This window comes from Callorhinus ursinus, unplaced genomic scaffold, assembly GCF_003265705.2.
Source record: "Callorhinus ursinus isolate GAN/ISIS: 27379988/994484 unplaced genomic scaffold, GSC_fseal_2.0 scaffold71, whole genome shotgun sequence".
Lineage (NCBI taxonomy): Eukaryota > Metazoa > Chordata > Mammalia > Carnivora > Otariidae > Callorhinus > Callorhinus ursinus.
The window spans coordinates 5,733,762-5,756,561 of record NW_027397133.1 but is presented as its reverse complement, the minus strand read 5'-3'; the positions used below and the strand labels follow the sequence as shown (position 1 = coordinate 5,756,561).

Here is a 22,800-nt window from a genome sequence, read left to right as displayed (position 1 = left end):
AATTTCTGAGTGGATTGCCAATGTGACTTTACATGGATTACTAATGGCAAAGAAAAAAATATACCAATACAATGGAGGGAACTCGTGGTCATTACATGAATCAAGAGATCAAACATAGTTTCACTTGTATGCCACCTGATATTTTATATTAAATACACTACTATCTATGAAGTAGTCTTATAAAAAATGTTTAGTCTGAAAAGCCTCTAGACATAACCTTCAGTTCACAATAAATACAAAGGATAGAGGAACAAGTTAAGCCCACCTTGAGAAAAAGGACAAATATGGAATCACATTATACAGGTTACTTCTGAGTCTTCAAAAAATGTAAGGAGGTGGAGGGCAAATTCTTGACCAATTCTTATTAGACCCAATAAGCTGCAGTCATATAAAATATATGAGCTTAGTTTGGTTTTTGGCTTTTAAAAAGCTGGCACTTTTAGAAGATAGTCTTTAGCCAATCCAAGAAATTTGTAAATGGGCTGAATATTATAGAACAATATAGGATTATTATTAGTGTTTTTTAGGTAACAATGGTTTAATGGTCATCTAGAAGATTACCCTTAATTCTAAGAGCTGTATGTTGACTTATTAGAGGTGACGTGATATCTAAAACATTCACTGAAAAACACAGCAAAATGATATATGTAAAATATATTCAATATATATGATGTATATATGCATATATTAAAAACTTAACAATTTGGTAGCCAAAGACCTAGGTTGACTTGGAAAGGTTTTCCTTGAGTTTTTGAAAGTTTTCAAATTTACATAAAAGGTACAACAGTGTTACAATGAAGTTTGTTTGCCCTCTACCTAGATTCAATATAGCTGATATTTCTCTCTCATAAATATGAACATGTTCATAGGTCTTTGGCTACCAAATTGTTAAGTTTTTAATTTATTTCAATTGTAGGGCATGTGGAATGTATGTTATCTGTATTACAGAATTTATTGTAAGAAACTTTCTTCAAACTCCTCTCCAGTTTTTCAACAGCTGAACTCACAATATCCAATAAGGGCACAGCATTTCTTTTTTTTTTAATCTTTTTTTTAAAAGATTTTATTTACTTATTTGACAGAGAGATAGACAGAAGAGCACAAGCAGAGGGAATGGCAGAGAGAGAGGGAGAAGCAGGCTCTGCACTGAGCAGGGAGCCTGATGTGGGACTCGATCCCAGGACCCTGGGATCATGACCTGAGCCAAAGGCAGACGCTTAACCATCTGAGCCACCCAGGTGCCCAGGCACAGCGTTTCTGATTATTAATCTTCAGGGAGTTGAGCTTTGAATAAAAAAGTGTCTTGTTTAGTATATTCTATGGGATTTTGTCCAGAATTAATTATCTGAAGAAAATATGGATGAACACTGATGCATTTAAAAAATATGCATTATAGGGTCTTCCTTCCACATGAATTTATGTATAGTAATAATGGTGATTATCATTAAAGAACCACAGTACTTAGTAAGCAAATACTATGTGCCAGATGCCCCTCTAAGCATTTAAATTTTGTGTTAAATAATCTTTACCATAACATCATTAGGCGGTAGAATAGTGATAATGGTAAAAGGATGTGCCAAAGCTAAATGCTTTCTGACTCTCATTACATCAGGAGTTTCTCACCACTATGAAATCTTTGATGTTGAGTAAGTTGATAGCAACGAGTAAAGGCCTTTCCACATTCCTTACATTTGTGTGGTTTCACACCAGTATGAATTCTCTGATGTTGAGTAAGTCGATCACTACGATTAAAGGCCTTACCACATTCTTTACATTCATAGGGTTTTTCACCAGTATGAATTCTCTTATGTTGAGAAAGACCTGAGATAGAACGAAAGGCCTTCTTACATTCTTTACATATATATGGTTTCAAACCAGTGTGAATTGTCTGATGATAAATCAGTTGAGAATTAAGTCTGAAGGTTTTTCCACATTCCTTACATTCAAAGGGTTTTTCCCCTGCATGAATTGACTGATGTGTTTTAAGGTCTCCAACACGACTGAAGGCTTTCCCACATTGTTTACATTCATATGGTTTCAAGTCAGTATGAATTATCTGATGTTGAATAAGGTACGAATGAAGCTTAAATGTCTTCCCACATTCTTTGCATTCATGTGGCTTCTCGCCAGTATGAATTCTTTGATGTTGTGTAAGTTGAGAGCCTCTACAGAAGGCCTTCCCGCAGTCCTTACAATCATAGAGTTTCTCACTACTATGAATTCTCTTATGTTTAAGAAGGCTTGAACCCCTACTAAAGGCCTTCCCACATTCCTTACATTCATGCGGCTTCTCGCCAGTATGACTTCTCTGATGTTCAATAAGTAGATAGCTGCGAACAAAGGCCTTTCCACATTGTTTACATTTATATGGTTTCTCACCAGAATGAATTTTCTTATGTTGATAAAGACTTGAACGATGACCAAAGGCCTTCCCACATTCCTTGCATATATAGGGTTTCACACCATGATGAATTTTCTGATGTAGGCACATATGTCGGTACAATCTAAAAGTTTCCCCACATTCCTTACATTCATAGGGTTTCAAACCAATATGAATTTTTTGATGTTCAGTAAGGTGAGAATAACGTCTAAAAGACTTCCCACATTGCTTGCATTCGTAGGGTTTTACACCAGTATGAATGATCTGATGTTGAATAAGCTGTGAATAAAACCTAAAGGCTTTCTCACATCCATTACATTCATAGGGTTTTAAATCAGTGTGAATTTTTTTATGTCTAATAAAATGCTGGAGAACTATAAAGGCTTTTCCACATTCCTTACATTCATAGGGTCTCACACCATTATGGTCTCTCAAATGCTCGGTAAGGTGTGAATATTTTCTAAAGCCCCACCTACATTCCTTACATTCATAGGATTTCTCTCTAGTGTGAATTCTCTGATGTAGAGGAAGAGATATATGTTTTATAAATGTCATTTGACTAAAACATCCCATGTTAGGCCCCTGTTCTCTCCCAAATTCAATTCTGCACTGTGGGTCATTTCTGAAAATAAACCTCATAAGGTTGAAGGTTTTACTTCTTTTCATTGTCTCCCGATGGTATGAATTTACTTCATAACTGCTTTTTTCTGAAGATAACTTGTTGGTCCCAGTTGTAAAATCAAAGTCTGAAAGAAAACAAGAAAATAAACAAATGCTATTTTCCTGTACTGGGGATGAGGAGGGGCCTTCTAGAATAAAAATAGTGATAAATTGAGAAGTATATTCACTAGAAGTAAAAGGGTCATAAAATCCTAAAATACTGTCATGAAATTTTTAAAAGGCAAGAAGGCCTCAGAAAATTATGAACGTTCATATTGAGAACTATAAAGTTTGTGAGTAGGCAAAGAGAAAAAGTCAGTAGTTCTCATATTTAGTGTGGATCAAAATTATAGAGGGAGCTTCTTATATACACTACCTTTTAGATATCTGCTGAGACTGAGTGAATCAGAATCTAGAGGAGTAGGTTCTGGTCATCTACATTTCTAACATTAATCTATCAGATGGCTTTATGTAATTTTTTCAATGGCTTGTCTTTATTTTAGGATAAAATCCTAAACACATAATCATGAGTAAAAAGGATCTGTCTTTTACACAAATTCATCTCAAGCCCTTGGCATCTTTTGTTCCATATATACTATCCAAATGCATCTCTTCAGCTACTAAAACATATATAACCTTTCCCATTTCCTGGGGCTCCGCACAGGTGCTCCACCTTTCAGAAATCCTTTTACCTAGTGCCTTTAAATTATCATCTTGCAGATTAGAAATCACATCTTCAGAAAGGCTGCCTCTGCTAACTCTTAAGTAAATTCACATCCTTTATTCTCTATTCCAACACCTAATTTTTTTAAAAGATTTTATTTATTTATTCGAGAGAGAGAGAATGAGAGATAGAGAGCATGAGAGGGAAGAGGGTCAGAGGGAGAAGCAGACTCCCTGCCGAGCAGGAAGCCCGATGTGGGACTCGATCCCAGGACTCCAAAGATCATGACCAGAGCCAAAGGCAGTCGCTTAACCAACTGAGCCACCCAGGTGCCCCCCAACACCTAATTTTTGTCTTCAAAATACTTTTTTCTATTACATATTTATTTTCTCATTTGTTTTACTACTTATTTTCTTACTGTAAAACTCAAAACTTCTTCTAACTACTACTGCAAAACAAGTCCTTACCACAAGGTAAATATTAATTGTAGGATAAAATACTGAATTTTAAAGATGAACTTGGATGAAAGTAAAAGTAAATAAGAATGAAAATTAAGGTTACTGGGGAAGGCAGCTGAGTAAAATGTCCATTTAGTTTCTGAAAATTATGCAGCAGTTATCCACCATCTCTCTCTGACTAATCTCTCTTACCTTATTACAGTAAAATATGTTTTCTGTCATTTACCTTACAAGTGAGAAATATGCACATCCAAACTAGCTCAGGCAAAAACATAAATGGAAACAGGTGACACCTGATCATTCTCCAATTGCTTATCACCTTACATTGATATACATGTCTCTACCCCATTGTTCCATCTTCCCTGTGCCTAGTCACGATCGTTTTTCTGCTTTATCTCAATCAAGATAATCAGATGGTGTATTACTTTCATCAGCAGTGTTTTAATATTATTCATCCATCCTACTGATGCTCACTACGTTTTGTTTCTCTAATGACTTTCCCAAATTCTCCTTTCCATTCCTTTACAGCCAAGGCCAGTCGTTCTTGAATTTCACAGAAATGTATTTCAGGAATTGCAATAGTTAATATTATTTCAAAAGGCTTAGGAAAATCTAAGAAATTAAACTTGAGGATGTTGGGAAAAAATAAAGTAACTAAGTGCTATGGGAACAGACTTTGGGAAACCAAATGCCTGGGACTCTGCAACAAGGAAATGTTGAATATAGGCTAAAGTTGGCTATCTGGATAGTGGAGCAGCCTGAAGAACTCTAATGTGCTAAATGGGTCAAGTATGAGTTGAAGGCAAGTGGGATTCTCCTTTGAATGAAGTACAATATGTTCAAAAAGTTGAAGTAAAGCAAACAATATTCTCTGAACTAATGAGAAATGACTAGCAATCCCCAAAAGCCAAAACACTTTATATTGATAAATAAAAATCAACACTGTTAGCAAATGATAAATACAAACTGAAAGCATGGAACTTCTTGAAAACAATGATAATAAAGATATAATACATCAGAATCTATGGCCTTTAACTGTAGTGCTGCAAACTCATAGACTAAAAGGCTTACATCTAATGAAAAACTAAAGAATTAAAATGAATGAATTAAATATTAAATCAAAAATTAGAAAAAGAATGATAGTCTGCTGAAGGAAAACAGAAAAACGGAAATGAATATAATAAAAACAAATTTTAAGTAAAATTGTACAATTAACACATGCAAACAAACCAGTAGCCTACCTATTCAAGGAACAAAAGATAGGAGGAAAATCTAAACACAATGACAGTAGGGAAACAGTCATCAATAAGGAAATAAAAAATGTTTAAGAAACCCATACAAGATAACTATGCAAATAAATTTGAGATGTACATGAAATGATGAATTTTTTGAAAATATAATTTATAAAAACTCACCCCAGTTAAATTTACTGACTTGCTTCTAACAAATAAAATATGAAAAGGGGAAAAATAATAACTTCTCAATGAAGAAAACCAGCAGACACCACTTCATACAAGTTTTTAAGGTTAGCACCCCACTGATAAATCATGTTGATATCATGTGCCCCTAATATACAATAAGAAGGGCACTTCTCTGGTATTCTTCCCACAAATCCATAATCTCAGTTTAATAATAAGAAAACACCAAACACACCAAAATAACCAAACAGTATCTTCAAAAGTATCAAGGTCAAGAAAGAGAAGGAAAAACAGAAACTGTCACATTGGGAAGAAACTAAGGACACAGGATGACTAAAAGTAATGTGGTATCCTGGATTGGATCCTGAAACAGAAAAAAAGACATTAGTGCCAAAACTGGTGAAATCTAAATAAAATATTTATAGTATTGTAAAATGTTAATTTGATAGTTTTCACAAATGTACCATGGTTGTGTAAGATGTTATCATTATGGGAATTATATACTGGAACTCTTTGTACCACATTTGTAAATCTGTGAATCTAAAATTATTTTAAAATAAAAGTAAGACCATAACAGAAACAGATTCCAGAAGAGATGGAAAATCTAAACAAACCAATTTCCACAGAATAATTTTAAAAATTGTATATTTATCCCACAAAAAGGTGATTACAATTAGCTTCCCTGTTGTCCAGGTTTCAGTCCCTGTAAACTATTTCCCACTGATGTTAATGAGGGTGCCTTAGAGAAATAGCTAATTCCTAGTCCAGGGCAGGGAAGATAAAGGTGAATCTAAGACCTCTTGTACTAAAGTGCAAAGAAGCTTTCAAAGACAGAGTTAATAATTTGTGCTTTTGGTCATGTAACATTAAGAGGGATCAAATTTGCCTTCCTACCTTAAACAACTAGAAAACCAAACAAAATATGTGAAACAACATCTTTCAAATGTTGGAAAATAGATAGTACAAGATAGAAATTTCCCGAGGGAGGGGAAACAAATGAAGTGTGCCCCACAAGTACCACAGCTCACTGTCTAAAGAGGATTTCTAGAAAGAAGCACATGGAGGAGAAACTAAGTGCAGCTGTACCCCCAAGTTGAGAAGACAGAGTAGAGAATTAAGGGAAAGAAATAAGTGCAGAATTTGCAAGGCAGAGTACTAGAGAGGAGGGAGCTGCACAGAGAGATCTCTGGAGATCTGTAGAGGAATCCCCTTGATACTGGGGCTGAATGTGAATCTGGGCATCTGTATGAGGACACTAATGAGAACAAAGAATGTACTACTAGATAGGAGTAGGCAGAACATCCCCTAGAAGTCACAAAGGGCAGGGGATAGTTCTTCTTTCCACCAACCACAGTGGAAAGGCCCCATACCACACAAGGCATCAAACATAGTCCCCAGAAGGATATTGCCTCAGTAGTGGGGCCAAGTTAGCCCTAGACTGACAGCTGTTCTGGACCCACCCTAACAAAGCCTAAAAGCAAACCATGAAAGGATCAACAGATTCCAAATTATGTAACTACATCCAAGAACAAAGCCCAAATATGTAAAAGAATATTAGAAAATCCAACATCCCAACACAGTAAACTTCACAATGTCTGGCATCTAATAAAAAATTATTAGGCATGTAAAATAGCAGGAAAGTATGACCTTTACTAGGAGAAAATTAAAAGAAACACAACAAGGAATGATACAGATAATATAATTAGTAGAAGATATTGAAAGAGCTGTTTTTACTTTTATTTTTAAAATATTTTATTTATTTATTTGAGAGAGAGGGAGAGTGAGAGAGAACATAAGCAGGGGGAGAGGCAGTTGGAGAGGGAGAGGCAGACTTCCCTGCTGAGCAGGAAGCCAGATGTGGGGCTTGATCCCAGGACCCTGGGATCATGACCTGAGCCAAAGGCAGACGCTTAACTGACTGAGCCACCCAGGTGCTCTGTTTTTTTTTTTTTCTTGAGTGGCATTTTTTTGTAGATAAATTTCTAATAATTTATTTCATTTGATTTCTCAAAGTTTTTGGCAAAATGTTTTTCAAAATACCATATTTTCAAGGCTTCATGGTTTGTAATGTGGTGCCTTTTTTCCTTACATAAATTTTTTTTCTTGATTCATGTTGATAGAGTTGTACCACTTTTATTCATTCTTTGAGAGAACCAAATTTATAGTTGTGACTTGCTCTTTTGTATGTTTGGTTTTTATTTCATTAATTTCTGTTCTTTCCTTTATTATTTCCTTTCTTCTACTTTCTTTAAGTCTGTTGTGCTCTTCTTTTCCTGGCATATCAAATGGATGATCAGCTTATTAATTTTCAATATTTCTTCTGGAATCAAAAGATCCATTGGGAGAGGAAGCTTGAAATCAAAACAGATAAACAATAAGAGCCATGAAGAAGTGGTGAATTGGCCCTGAGGATCTACCACTTTTCTCCTGCAGAAACTTACTTATTCTGAGTATAGCTAGCAGTAAAGGCAAAGTGATTAAAAAAAAAGGTAACTAAGAAATATCAAAACTGAAAATCAGCACCAACCCAGCTCAATCACTGATTATATTATAGTGATCAGCCTGCCACTCTATCGATTAATAGAGGAAAATGTAAATACTCTGGTGGAAGATACCATCACCGGAAACCATTCAGTTCTTTTTTTTTTTTTAAAGTATTTATTTATTTGAGAGACAGAGAGAGAGAGAAGGAGAGAAAGCAGGGGGAGAAACAGGAGGAAAGGGACAAGGAGACTCTGTGCCAAATGCAGAGCCCAATCGAGCGGGGCTCAGTCCCACAACCCCGAGATCATGACCTGAGCTGAAACCAAGAGTCAGATGCCCAACTGACTGAGCCACCCAGGTGCCCCCCGTTCAGTTCTTTTGTACACAATATCCAGCATACAATCACAGTTACTAGTAACATGAAGAGGAATTACCATATGATGAATAACAAGAGCAAAGAAGAAATATAAGCATAGCCCACAGATGAAAAAACAGTAATGAAAGAAAGTAAATAAAGAATGAAGAATTTATATAAAATTAGATGTTATAAGACAAATTGAATTTCTAGAACTGAAAAAGACAACATATGATATGAAAAACCCATCTTTAAGAGCAGACTTATCATAGCAGAATACAGGTAAGTGAGCTGAAATACAGGTCAAGAGAAAATAATAGAGAGAAAAGGAGATATATACATGATAGAACTGTGAGATACACTCAAAAGATCTAACATAGGTATAACTGGAGTCCCAGAAGAGAGGAAAGAATGGTCAAGTATTTTTCAAAAGCTGAATGAAGACTTTCACTTCTCAATAGAAACACTATAAAATCACCACAAGCCAACATTTCCACTGCTATAAGTATAAAAATAATACTAAAAAGATAATGTTCTTGATTCATTCTACACTGTAAAAATTACCAAGTTTCATTTGTAGCAAAGAGAAAACCAGGACCCCATGTTACCTGTTTTCCATGTAGGTGGACCAGCAATTAAAATGGAATATTTGTAGATATTCTGAACATACACATAATATGAAATTTGTTTTCTTTGCCATTGGTTATTCAGAAAAAATCCTAGAATTCAAACGTTTATTCTAGAAAAAGAAGGAATTGCAGGATGGGGCAGAGGGAGGTAGGCAGGTAAATAAAAGAAAAGATTCAGGTGCTGAATGGAGATGCCCACTTCCATCTAACAAAACTCAAACTAGGCCTCTGAGAATATGGGGAATATGAATATGGAGAAATTTATCTAGTTTCTCGGCATAGAGCATAAAATATACAGTGGAGAAAGCAGCTATTCCAGATAGCAGATTCTATATCACTTCAGGCAGATGTCCTTACCCAGTGAGACCAAGTTAGTATAATTCTCCAACATCACATCTCTGTACAAATCCCTCTGATCGGAATTTAGGCATTCCCACTCCTCCTGAGAGAAGTCTATGGCAACATCACTAAATGTCAACGGCACCTGAAAAGACAAACCCATGTATTATTCATAACAGTAAAGAAAAAATGTTCAAGATAGAATGAATGAATTGCAGTAAGGGGGTAATATAGAAAACAAATAAGCTGAAGTTACAAGATCATGACATGATTAGATGAGAATAAATACATTAGCTTCCGAAGTAGAGTACCAACAGTCCTGAAGAATCCTGTTGGAGTGCAAAAAATTCCTTTAAAAATAAAGGAAAACTTAAATACCTAAATGTATGAAAATGAATAAAGCAAACAGACTTTCCCAATTAAATGAAACAGTATATATAAGAACATTACCTACTATGTACCTGAATCACATACTATTAGTAAATACAAGTTCTTATGTCTTTTCTCTTCAAGGACTATGTAAAAAGAATTGTTCATTTTTTCTCCAAAATGAATTATAAAATCTCTTACAGCTAAGATGGAGTAACATGGATTGGATTTACCCTCCCATGTGAAGTAACAAAAAAACATAGACAAATCGTATGAAACAATGGTTTTTGAGGCAGAAAATATTGGGTAGTGATCCCTGACAGACAAGTAACAAATGAAATGAGCCTTATGATTGCTGTAGCTTACTGCTAGGAGACAGTACACAATTATTAGAATGGCTAAAATTTAATAAGACTGACCATTTTAAGTGTTGCTGGAGATGTGAAAAAAAAATGGAACTCTCACACACTGATGGTGGGACTGTAAAATGGTAAATCATTTTGAAAAGTCGTTTATTGATTTCTTAAGAAGTTAAACACCCATATCCCCCAGTCATTCCACTCCTAGTGTTTATCCAAGAGAAATGAAAACATATGTCCACACAAAGGTTTGTGCATGAAGCAGCTTTACTCCTAATAGCCAAAAAGTGGAAAGAACTCAAAAATCCATCAACAGAGGAATGGATAGACAAATCTTTGTATATACTGAGAATAGAATACTAATCAGCAATTAAATGGATGAACTACTAATATATGCAACAATATGAATGAATCTTAAGATAAATATGCTGAATGAAATAAGATTAAAAAAGAACACATGATGTATGATTCCATTTATATAAAATTCTAGAAAATGTGAATTAACCTATAGTGGCAGAGCACAGAACAGCAGTTGCCTGGGCATGAAGGGCAAGTTTGGGGGCAGGTAGGAAGGGGCAACTATAAAGGGGCATGAGAAAAAATTTGGAATGATGGATATGTTCATTATCTTGGCTGTGGTAATAGTTTCACAGGTATATACATAAGTCAAAATTTATCAAATTCTACACTTTAAATATGAGCAACTTATCGTCAATTATATTTCAATAAATCTGCTTTAAAAAGACAAAATACATACACTTAATTATATGTCAATTATACTTCAAAAAGCTGATAAAGTTTCTGTCTGAGGAAATGGAGTTTGTATAAAATTAAGTAATTTTATCAAAGCATAATATATGTCAGATTATGCATCATAAGCAGTTCCTTTATTCTCACAAGTTAATGTTTTCATTTAGTCCCTCTTAAAGACATCAGATTTAATCTTCCTTAAAGTATTAAGGTATTATTAATAATATTATTCAAGTAATATTAAATTTTAAAGTATTATACTATTACGATATTTAGGTTGGACACAAATTCTAACCTCTTCCCCGCTGTTCAATATCATCTACCACTTGTAGTTCTAGATGATCTTCCTTTCTACAATCCGTTACTGAACTACTGTTCCTAGTTAGAACACACTAATGTAGGATGATCAGAAAAACACTGATTTACTCAAGACCAGCAATTTCTCTTTCAATACAAAATTCTCAGTGATTTCTGTAGCCAGGGCCCTGATATCTGTCTGTCTGTCTGTCTGTCTCTTTCTCTCTGCAGGCCCAATAACATTTCTACCCAAACCTAAAAGCTTTCAAAGCTGAGTTCTCATTTCACACCTGAGTCTGAGACCATTCATAACCCCAAACTCCCTTATCTTTCTGGAAAACTAAGGAGAAAGTTTTCTCTCCTGTGGTCAGATAGGGCCACCATTTATTTTCCTTTCTTTTTTGGGTGGGGGGAGGCAGAGGGAGAGAGAGAATCTTAAGCAGGCTCCATGCCCAGCACGGAGCCCAACATGGGGCTCGATCTCATGACTCTTAGATCATGACCTGAGCCACAATCAAGAGTCAGATGCTTAGCCAACTGAGCCACCCAGGTGCCCCAGGACCATCATCTCTATAAAATGAAACCACAAACCTGACAAAGGAAGCTCAAATATTTCGTTCAAGGTACTTCACTCGTGCACTGCTCCAACACTGCTCTTGAGAAAAGACTGAACACATAGAAGATGAATAATTGAAAATCAGTTAGAAAAAAAGGGAGTAAACGAGGAGGACACCATCCTTCTCTGTGAGGGGAGAAACCATGAAATAGGGTCAGAGATACAGCTTTCCTAGGTAGGAGGTATGGGGATAAAGAATGAAAGTTTTACCTGAGTTAAAAATTATAGTATTTCAGGAGGGAGATAGACATCCACTTACCTGGGCCATGGTTTTCAAACTGCTGATCTTCCTCAGGTCTCCTCTATTAGAGAAGCTGATTTCAGAGAAGCCAGAGCTGGGAGAGGAAAAAGAGGCCTTGAGATCTAGTGTATCTCGGAACTCCAAAAATTATCTAAGGTAATATAACCTTTCTTCGTTCTTCTTTATTCCTGCTTCCCACTGTCCTTGCCCACTCTCTACCCTCCCAAACACATGAATACATGTCAGGGGATATGGGAAGTCTAGACAAACCCAAGCCCTTCCCCATATCTACAGATACAAGCCACATAAGAGTGGATACAGAACAGAGGCACTCTTGCACCCAAGCTAGATCCAGACACCCACACTGCTTTATTTCTCATACTTATCAAGCCAACTGAACCCAGCCTGGGTTGTTCAGTGATACTGAATAGATCCTCATCCAGGCCTATCTTACAGGGTAAAGACCAAGCCACACAACACAAACTGCAACAACCTTCATGTCTTTGGGATGGACTTGGACATGAAATCTTTTGCACCAGATAAAAGACAGAAAACAGTAGAGACCAACCTGGAAATCTTGACCACTGTAAAACTACCTGCCCATATGAAGCCTTTCCCCTAAGCCAGAACTATGATTCCCAAGATCCTCTGGGCTAACAAGCCTGGATTTCTCGATCAGGATCTACTTTGCTGGCGTGAGTCATTCCCTGTGCCTCAGCAACCAACCCACCCAGTACCCACTAGAGAGGAGTGAATTCATTCTTACTGAAACCATATAGCAGCACATAGATTTTTTGCAACCTTCTATGTGATAGGTAGTCTATACACATTGACATTTAATTCCACAATGTAGTTATTATCTCAGTTCAACAGATGAAAAAAATGAAAGTTCAAAGAATTAAAGACATATCCCCATATCACAAACAATAAGTAGAAGTGATATGTTTTGAATCGCATTTCTATAGTTATAAGGCCAACATTTCTCCAACTATTGCCTTTTAAACCCAGATTTTTTGTTCCCTTGTGTGAAACCTAAGAACAGGTAATTAGGACATCACCTATCAAAAGATTTACTAAAGAGATGTTTTTCAGTAATAAGGTACTATCATTTATAGGTATTCAATTTTCAGATTTTAAAGGATGATGATGCACCACATATAGTAAGGTGTAGGGAAAGGAGCATTGTTATGGTGTCCGGTAGACTTGTGAAAACCTAGGGCATTTGAGACATGTAAGCAGAATTATGCATAAGAATTTAACCATGAAAGGCGATTTCTGAATCTCCATCCAAAGGAAATAACTGTAAAATGTGCCTAGAGATGTAGAAAGGAATAGGATAGATTACTAGTGAAAATTTTTAAAAAACTGGAGAGAAATTTAAAGGTACTCAATCTAAAGGTTCTTAGATGGGTGGTTAATTAAACAAACTATAGTGCATTCATACAATGGAAAATGAAGCAGACTTTGAAAATGATTGTACAGATCACTGGTCCTCAATAGTGGAACATTCAGCAATGTCTGAAGACATATTTGGTCGTCAAAATGTGGGAAGGGGTGCCATTGTTTCTATCAGGTAGAGAACCAGGGATGCTGCTAAACATCCTAGAATGCACAGGAAAGCCCCCCACAACAAAGAATTATCTAGCCAAAAATATCAACGGCACTAAGGTTGAAAAACCCTGAAGTAAACTCATTAAAGAAAGATAACATAATCCAGAATCTGTATATTATCCACAATGCCACCTTACAATAACAAATATTAAACATGCAAAGAAACAGGAAAAAGTTTACTGATAATCAAGAAAAAAAAATCTCAGTAGAGGGTGGGAGGATGGGTTAGCCTGGTGATGGGTGTTAAAGAGGGCACATTCTGCGTGGAGCCGGGGTGTTATACGCAAATAATGAATCATGGAACACTACATCAGAAACTAATGATGTGATGTGTGGTGACGAACATAACATAAAAAAAAAAAAATCTCAGTAGAAACAGACTCAGAAATGACCTATGTAGTGGACAAGGACTTGAAAACGTTATGATTAAGATGCCAAAAAAAACAGAGGAAAACATGGGCAAAATGGGGTGCAAAATGGGTTCAGTTGGTAGAGCACGCTACCACTGATCTCAGGATTGTAAGTTAAAGCCCCATGTTGGGTGTAGAGCTTAATTAAAAAGGGGGGGGGGTGCCTGGCTGGCTCAGTCAGAATACAAAATGAAGCATATCAATAGAGATTTAGCTTAAAGATTCATATGAACACTTTATAATTTAAAATATAATATTGAAAATTAAGAATGCATTGGGTAGTCAATGTAAAGTCAAATTAACAATAATCTTATGCAGAGAGAAAAAAAAGGAAAGAACAGAGCAAAATAGAAAAGAAATATAGGAGACAGTCAAACCATGAAATTGAAAACCTAAAAATATAGGACAGAAAATTTATTTGAAAAAATAATGGACAAAAACATCACAAATCTCATGAAATGTTTTGATACATAAATTAAAAAACTCATCAAAGCTAACCAGATAAAATAAGGAAATCCATACCTAGGCACAGCGTGGCCAAACTGTTGAAAAACAAAGTTTACAAATATATCATAATAGTATGTATTTTTAAAAAAGCCCGGTGATGGGTATTAAGGAGGGCACGTATTGCAGGACCACTGGGTGTTACACACAAACAATGAATCCTGGAACACTACATCAGAAACTAATGATGTACTGTATGGTGACTAACATAATAAGATAAGATAAATAAAATAAAATAATAAAATATAAAATAAAATAGGGTATCAGTTATAAGAAAAAGTTCATGTCTCAATAGAAACTACAGTGGCCTGAAGAATGGAATTATATCTTTAAAGTATTGAAAGAAAAAAATGACAACTGTTAGTTTTATACCGGAGAAAATATCTTTCATAAATGAAAGTGAAAGATCTTTTCTAACAAAAGCTTAGAGAATTTCTTATTAACAGACCTACAATATGAGAAATACTAAAGGACAGCAGTCAGACTAAAGGCAAATAATCCCAGGTGGAAGCATGTGCAAAAAGCTATGACAGTAAATATATGACTAATATGACTAAACAAATGGACTGTTTAAAGGAACAAAAATAATAATTCTTGTGGGGCTTGTAATATAGGAAGAAGAAATGACAATACTAGCATAAATAGAGTTAAACTATTAAAATGTTCTTATATTAGTTGATATGTAGTAAAAGCCCTAATTTAAGGGAGACTGTCTCAAAGATGCATTCTATAATAGCTCAGTTAACTACTAAAAGAATTATACAAAGATGTACAACCAGAAAAACCTACTAGAAGAGATAAAATGAAATAATAAAAATACCTGATTAATACAAAAGAAGACAGGAAAAGAGGAATAAAGAAATAAAGAATGAACAGGACAAACAAAATATATTGCAAGATGACAGATTTAAACCAAATTTTATCAGTAATTGTACTAAAATGTAAATGTACTAAACATTGCAATTAAAATCTAAGATTGTCAGATTAGATTAAGAAGAAAAACAGGATCAATTATGCTGCCTATAAGAAATATACTTTAAACACAAAGACAAATATATTAGAGAGTAATAAGAAAAATGCTGGTATTAGTGTATTAATAACAGATACAATAGGTTTCAATGCAAGAAGTATTAAAAGTAATAGAGACATTCATACAATTCAAGAAGAATATGATGGTAGTCCTACATTTCTTATGTACCTAGTAACATAGCTTTAAAATACATAAAGCAAAAGTCAACAAAATTAAAGGCTAGACAAAGTTATAATTGAAGTTTGAGAGTTTAGTACCCTCCACTGGTAACCAATAACAGGAAGAGAAAAAAAAAATCAACAGGGCCATAGAAGTTTGAACAGGATTAATCAAATTGACCTAATTGAACATTATACTCCCAAACTATAGACTATACGTTCTTTTCAAATGCTCACAATATATTTATCAGAATATTCTGGCCCATAAAACAAGTATCTATAGATTTCAAATAATTAATATCAAAAAGAATGCATATATTCTGAAGCCCTTGGAATTAATTTAGAACTTAAAAACAGGTATTTCTCAAATGTTTCCAAATATAAAAAGTTCACTTCTAAATAAGTATAGGTACAGACAATGAATCATGGAACGCTACATCAAAAACTAATGATGCACCGGTGACTAACATAGCATAATAATAAAAAAATAAATAAAAAGTAAATCAAAGGAAAAAAATAAATAAGTATAGGTCAAAAACCAAATCATAATATGGAAACCAGAAAATATTTTGAGCTGAATGATCATGAAAGTATGACATAACAAGTCTTGTGAGATGCAATCCAACCAATGCTTACAAAGACATTTTAACTTTATATATGTTTTTGTTTTGTTTTTTATAAATGCTGCAGATAAATGCCATTCATTGTTTAATCTCCATCATAGTTGTTTGGTGTACTACAGATATATTGACATAGCAAGTAAATTAGTAGTGAAATTACGATGGAAATCCTTTGTCAAATTATGTCCATGCTAAATAAATCTGGAATTTATTTTTTCCCAGTGGATAGCATGAGCATTTAAAAAAATTTTTTTTATTGTTATGTTAATCACCATACATTACATCATTAGCTTTTGATGTAGTGTTCCATGAGTCATTGTTTGTGTATAACATCCAGTGCTCAATGCAGAGCATGCCCTCTTTAATACCCATCACCAGGCTAACCCATCCTCCCACCCCCTCCCCTTAGAACCCTCTGTTTTTCAGAGTCCATCGTCTCTCATGGTTCGTCTAGCATGAGCATTTGTAATAACTGTCCTCTTATTTTCTTCTTTCTTTTAAATGCTTTGACCTACTTCATCCAAACATAAATGTATGTATTATCAAAGTGGAAAGGTTAAAAATCAATGATCTACCTTTGGAAGATAGACAAAGAAAAGCACCAGGAAATTAACATTGGTACAATACTACTCTACAGAAAGTAGAGCACACTAAAAGAAACCAGTCACATAAAAAACCCAGATATACAACAAAGAAAAATCAATAAAGCCAAAAACTATTTCATTGATGAGATAAAATTGATAAATCTCTCACTATGCTAGTCAAGAAAATAAATGCCAATATCAGGAATATGAAAGGAGATAGCACTACATATATTACAGATATTAAATTGGTAACAAATTTCATGAACAACTTTATGACAATAAACTTGAAAATATAGATGAAATTTTAAAATTCCTTGAAAACACAATTTAATTGAACCGATATGAAAAATGGAAAATCTGAATATTGTTATATTTACTAAAGAAATAAAATCTTTATTAAGGACTTTCCCATAAAGTGTCAGGTCCAGAGGCTTCAGTGGCAAATTCTCCCAAACATTTAAGGAACTAAAAATACAAGTCAAACTCAGTATCTTCTAGAAAATAGAAAAAATGGACCATGTCATGAGGCATAACTGTGGTATCAAAACCTGACAGGGACATTAATTACAAGAAAAGAAAATTACAATACATCTCTCATGAACATAGATGTAAGCATATTAAGCCAAATATTAGCAAGGATATTACACCAAATATTATAGGTGATATAGATGGCAAGAGAAATTTAGTCTAGAAATATAAAGGTCATTTAATTTCCAAAAAATCAATCAACATAACCTTCCAACCTTAAATAAAAAAAATGGAGAAAGCCATTCATACATTTCATTAGATATGGAAACTTTGATAATATTCAACCACAGTTCATGATAAAAATTCTCAGCAAACTAGGAAAAGAAGGGAACTTCTTTAATTTGATAAAGGGGATCTACAGAGTAAAACTACAACTATAATTTTTTTTTTAAAGATTTTATTTCTTTATTTGAGAGAGAGAGAGAATGAGAGATAGAGAGCACGAGAGGGAAGAGGGTCAGAGAGAGAAGCAGACTCCCTGCTGAGCAAGGAGCCCGATGTGGGCCTCGATCCCGGGACTCCAGGATCATGACCTGAGCCGAAGGCAGTCGCTTAACCAACTGAGCCACCCAGGCACCCAAAACTACAACTATAATTATATGAGAGGTGAAATATGGATCACTGTCCTTCTGAGTTCAGGAACAAGGCAAGTTTGTCCATTTTTACCACTTCTACTAAATTTTGTACTGTAAGACCAATCCAATACCATAAGGAAAAAAAGTGAAATGAAAGGTATGAAGGTTAGAAAAAAAAGAAGTAAAACTATCTTTATTTGCAGATAACATGATTTGGAAAAAAATTTCAGTTCTACAATCTGTTAGAACAAGTGAATTTATTAGCAAGATTATTGAATAAAAGGTCAAAGTATAAAACAATTACTTGTATTAAAGCAAAGTTATTGGAAAATGAAATTTTAAAATCCCAACAGTTTATAAAAAAATCTAAAAAGTACAGCGTTTTGGAATAAACCTAACAAAAGGACAAGACTTAGACTGAAAACACCAAACCATTAAGGGACTAAAGAAGAATTAAACAAATGGAAACAGTCTATGTTTATGAATTGGAAGACTCAATTTTAACTATCAATTCTCTCTAAATTGATCTATTGTTTTGATGCATCTCCAACAATATCAGCAGGGTTTTTTTTTTTGAGAAAATTAAAATTAACTTGTTCTTATAATTATATGGAAATGTAAAGAACCCAGAAGAGTCAGGGCAATTGTGAAGAACAAAGTTGTCAAAATCACATTAGATATCAAGATGTGATATAAAGCTACTGTAATTAAAACAGTGATACTGACATAGGATTGACAAACAGACCAATAGAATAGAGAGTCCAGAAAGAGACTTGCACATATATCGTCATGGTTTTCACACAAAAAAAGTCTGACTGCAGTTTAGAGCAGAAAGGATAGTCTTTTTCAACAAAAGGTGCCTAAGTAATTGGCTGTGTGCAAAAACTGATTTTCACTCTGATCCCACTACATACACAGATATAAATCCAAGATGGATCATACACCTAAATTTGAAAACTGAAACAATAAACCTGGAAGAAGAAACAGGAAAATATCTTCATGATCATGGCTATGCAAAATTCTCCTTTTTTTGGTTTAATTTTTATTTTCACTTATTTTAGACTTAGAGAAAAGTTGCAAGAGGAGTAGAGAGAGTTCTTTTTACCCCTGACCCTAATGTTAACATCTTACATAGGACAATGATCAAAACCAGGAAATTAACATTGGTACAATACTACGGATGGCATTTCTTATTCAAATGTTACCAGTTTTTCACACTAATGTCCTTTTCTTTTCCAGGATCCTATACATGATCCCACATTGCATTTAGCTGTTATTTCTCCTTAGTCTCTTCCAATCCCCAAAGTCTTCTTATGGTAATAGTTTTCAACTGCTGCCATAACAAACTACCACAAATTTAGCTTAAAACAACACATATTTATCATCGCACAATTTTTGTGGACCCAGAGTCTGCACACAGTTTAGCTGAATGCTCCCCTTAGGCTGATCTCATAAACTGCAAACAAGGTTTTCACTGGGCTGTGTTTTCATTCAGAGGTTCAACTGGGGAAGAATCCACTTCAGAGTTCATCCAAATTGTTGGCAGAATTAATTTCTTCGCAGTTATGGGACTGAGGGCCCCTTTTTGCTGGCTGTCCACTGGTGGACACCCTTAGGTCCTAGAGGCCACCTGCAGTTTCTGGCAACATGGGCTTCTCCAGCATTGCCACTTACTTCATCAAGACCACAAAGAGAATCGTTAGCTCTAGTCTGCTATAATGGGGTCTTACATGACATAACATAACCGCAACAGTGACATACCATTTCTTTTACCGTATAAAATAACCTTATCACGGAAGTGACATCCCCCTCACCTTTGCCATTTTCTATGGGTTAAAAGCAAGTAACAGGTTCTGCTTGCACTCCAGGGGTGGGGATTATACAATGGCACAGACACCAGCAGGCAGCAATCACGTGGTCACTATAAAGGCTGGCCACCACACCTATCTTCATGACCTCTTCATTTTGGAGGAGTACCAGTCATTTATTTTGTCAAATATCCTCCACTTGGTTTTTCTAATATTTTTGTAACTGGAATTTGGTTGTACAATTTTGGCAGTACCACGATGGTGTTGTGTCCTTCTCTTTGTATCATAAGACAGGGCTAATGACAGCAATGTCTTATTACTGGTGATGTTAACCTCGATGGCTTGATTAAACTGCTTTCTGCTGGGTTCCTCTACTGTAAACTTACTACCTTTCCCTTTGTAGTTAATAAGCATCTTGGATAGTGGGAAATATTTTGACACTATGCAAATTCTTTTTCTCCTCAAATTTTCACCCACTAATTTTAGCATCTATTAGTTGTTTGTGTCTGAAACAACTATTACTGTGGTGTTTGCCTAAACAGCCACATTCTATGTCCCTCTTTCCTTCTACATTTAACAATTGGAATTCTACCGTAAGGAAGAGCTGTCCCTTCTTCCCCAAGAAAAGATGTTTTAAACAGAACAAAAATGCAATAACCATAAAAGAAAAAAATTGGTAAATAGCTCCATTAAAATTATGAACTTCTCTTTGCTATATCATTAAGTAAGAAGCTATAAGCTAATGAAAGACATTCTTTCTTTCTCTATTTCTTTCTCTTTCCACACACACACACACACACACACACACACACACACACACATACATGTTTATATACACTCACAAAGGACTTGTATTCAAAATATACATAAAATTCCTACAAATCAATATTAAAATGACAAAAAAGACTAAAAATGGACAAAAGATTTGAATAGACACTTCATAAGAATATATCAAAATGGGCAGTATCATATGAAAAGATGCTTACATCATTACTTATCAGAAAAATGAAAATTAAAATCACAATGAGATACTACTACACAGACATCAGAATGACTAAAGTTAAAATGATTAACAATAGCAAGTGATGGCCAGTTTGAGAAGTAACTGTATCTTGCAGGGAGTGCAAATTAAGTCAACCACTTCCACCCTTAAGTATTTATCCAGGGAAAACATAAACATATGCCCACAAAAAAACTTGTACAGGAGTGTTCATAGAAGGTTTATTCATAATAGTCAAATACAGGGAACAACCCATCATCATGAGAATGAATAAAAAAAAAAGTGTGGTATGGTCACAGAAGGAAGTTTTTCATAATGTGATCATATTCTGGCAGGGCTGCTAGAGACAGAATGATGTCTCTTCCTATGAACTCCCAAAGCAGGTCACCTGGATTTCTCTAGTGACATCTCACATCTTCTGTCTTACTTAGTCCTATTTTGATTTCATTTCCTTGGTGGATAACAAGTCATTTGAGGAGAGCAACTATGTCTTTTTGTCATTATATTCCAAGGAGTACAAGCATATTGATATATTGTAAATATTTGGTATCTGACTTAAATTTCAAAACTAGAAATTTATCCTTAGGGATGACTGTAAAAGGACATAAAGATCTATGCATAATGATGTTCATTATAGACTAATTTAGTTGGTAGTCAAAAATTAGAAACATAATAGCTAACAGTAGGCAACAGGTTAAATAAATTATGGAGAAAAGGGCTTGAGGGCCCTGAAAAGGGTGATTCATCTGCATGGCCTCACACACAATTCACAGATATGTCACTAATAGGCAGGACATTTCAGCGAAGGAAAAGAAAGGGTCTCATATCTTTAAAATTCAAGTGTATTTAATGAATGAATAATGAGGAAACACAAACTCACCTGAACTTTAACTTTTTGATGTGTAACAAAAATTCTTTTTTCTCTCAGTATCCTCTTTTTTTCTTTAGAGACAGGCAGCACTGGGAAAAGAGAAGGCAGTCCTGAAACATCAGGACTTTCTTGGATAGCACAGTAACTTAGAAAACACACTCCATGACCACACCTTCTCACCTAGTCTCCCCCCCCCCCACCACCAGTATAAGAGTAGAAAGGATACTGGAATAGTGTTGACCTTCCCAGGATGAGAGAGGCCAGGGTCACTGATGTCCAGGGAGAAATCGGTCTCTAATTCACAGCAGGTTCTTGGGGCCAGAGTTCTGGAAATGCTGTGGATATGAGACATGTAACTGACCTTCAGGAGCTTCCAAGGAAGAACCTTCCAGGAGGGAATCCTACTCCTGGGACCTTATCAGGTCTTCCCAGAAGCCTGCCTTGGGGCCGATTGCAGCTTCAAAAGATCTCATCTCAAGATCAAGTCTGTGTCATCTTGCCGTGATTCTCCATTCTTCCATTCTAAGGCTCAGGATCTGACTTCCCTCTTTTATCCGCGGCGGAGGACGGACAGGGCGGAGGATCCGCGGAGCCACACAACCGTCGCTCACCCATAAGCCACGAAGTTAATTAAATAAGCACAACCAAGGGTCTGATACACAAGCGCAGACGCCGTCATGGAGACACGCTGTCACAGTGTCACACACACACACAGACTCACACACGTCTCTCGTAGGAACACAAATCTGTGCTGTTCACGCAGACACAGGCCTGAGACTCCGGGCTCCACACGCCCTGTCAGTTCCCAGATTGTCCTCGCCTGGAGAGCCTCTCACCCCATCCAAGGATTCCCGTCGGGCTCCGGTCAGAAACTGTAGATGCCTCCGCTGATTTTTATCTTTGGATAGGTCCTACTCACCACGTAGTGACCACAGCTGCTCCGACACCGGAAAAGGACTCAGGGATCGAGGTGGATGCGAGCCCGGTGGCTTCTGGGAAATGCAGTCCCGCGGGCTGGGAGCCGGAGACAAGGTCGCCAGTGCTCGGAGTGCGCAGGCGCAGGCGTGTGCCGGCGCGGCGCG

At 35.6% G+C, this 22,800-nt stretch overlaps 1 protein-coding gene across 2 annotated transcripts; it reads right to left on the bottom strand.

Moving 5' to 3' along the window:
• Positions 1–1,082: 1,082 nt before the first annotated feature.
• Positions 1,083–22,588, bottom strand: ZNF404 (zinc finger protein 404). 2 transcript variants are annotated; one of them, XM_025849940.2, is made up of 6 exons: positions 22,080–22,588; positions 21,728–21,807; positions 12,038–12,113; positions 11,754–11,829; positions 9,406–9,532; positions 1,083–3,126 (listed from the first exon to the last, which is right to left on the bottom strand). In XM_025849940.2, the coding sequence occupies exons 5-6, from the start codon at positions 9,437–9,439 to the stop codon at positions 1,604–1,606; spliced, it is 1,557 nt and encodes a 518-aa protein (XP_025705725.1). In that variant the 5' UTR covers positions 9,440–9,532; positions 11,754–11,829; positions 12,038–12,113; positions 21,728–21,807; positions 22,080–22,588; the 3' UTR covers positions 1,083–1,603. The 2 variants fall into 2 exon arrangements, with proteins under 2 accessions (XP_025705725.1, XP_025705724.1); XM_025849939.2 differs by lacking the exon at positions 11,754–11,829.
• Positions 22,589–22,800: the final 212 nt, after the last annotated feature.

Excerpts from the sequence above, each read along its gene's own strand:
- ZNF404 (XM_025849939.2), bottom strand. Across the intron at positions 3,127-9,405 it reads TACTAACTTGGTCTCACTGG|ACTTTGATTTTACAACTGGG; the intron begins GTAAGGACATCT and ends GTTTTCTTTCAG.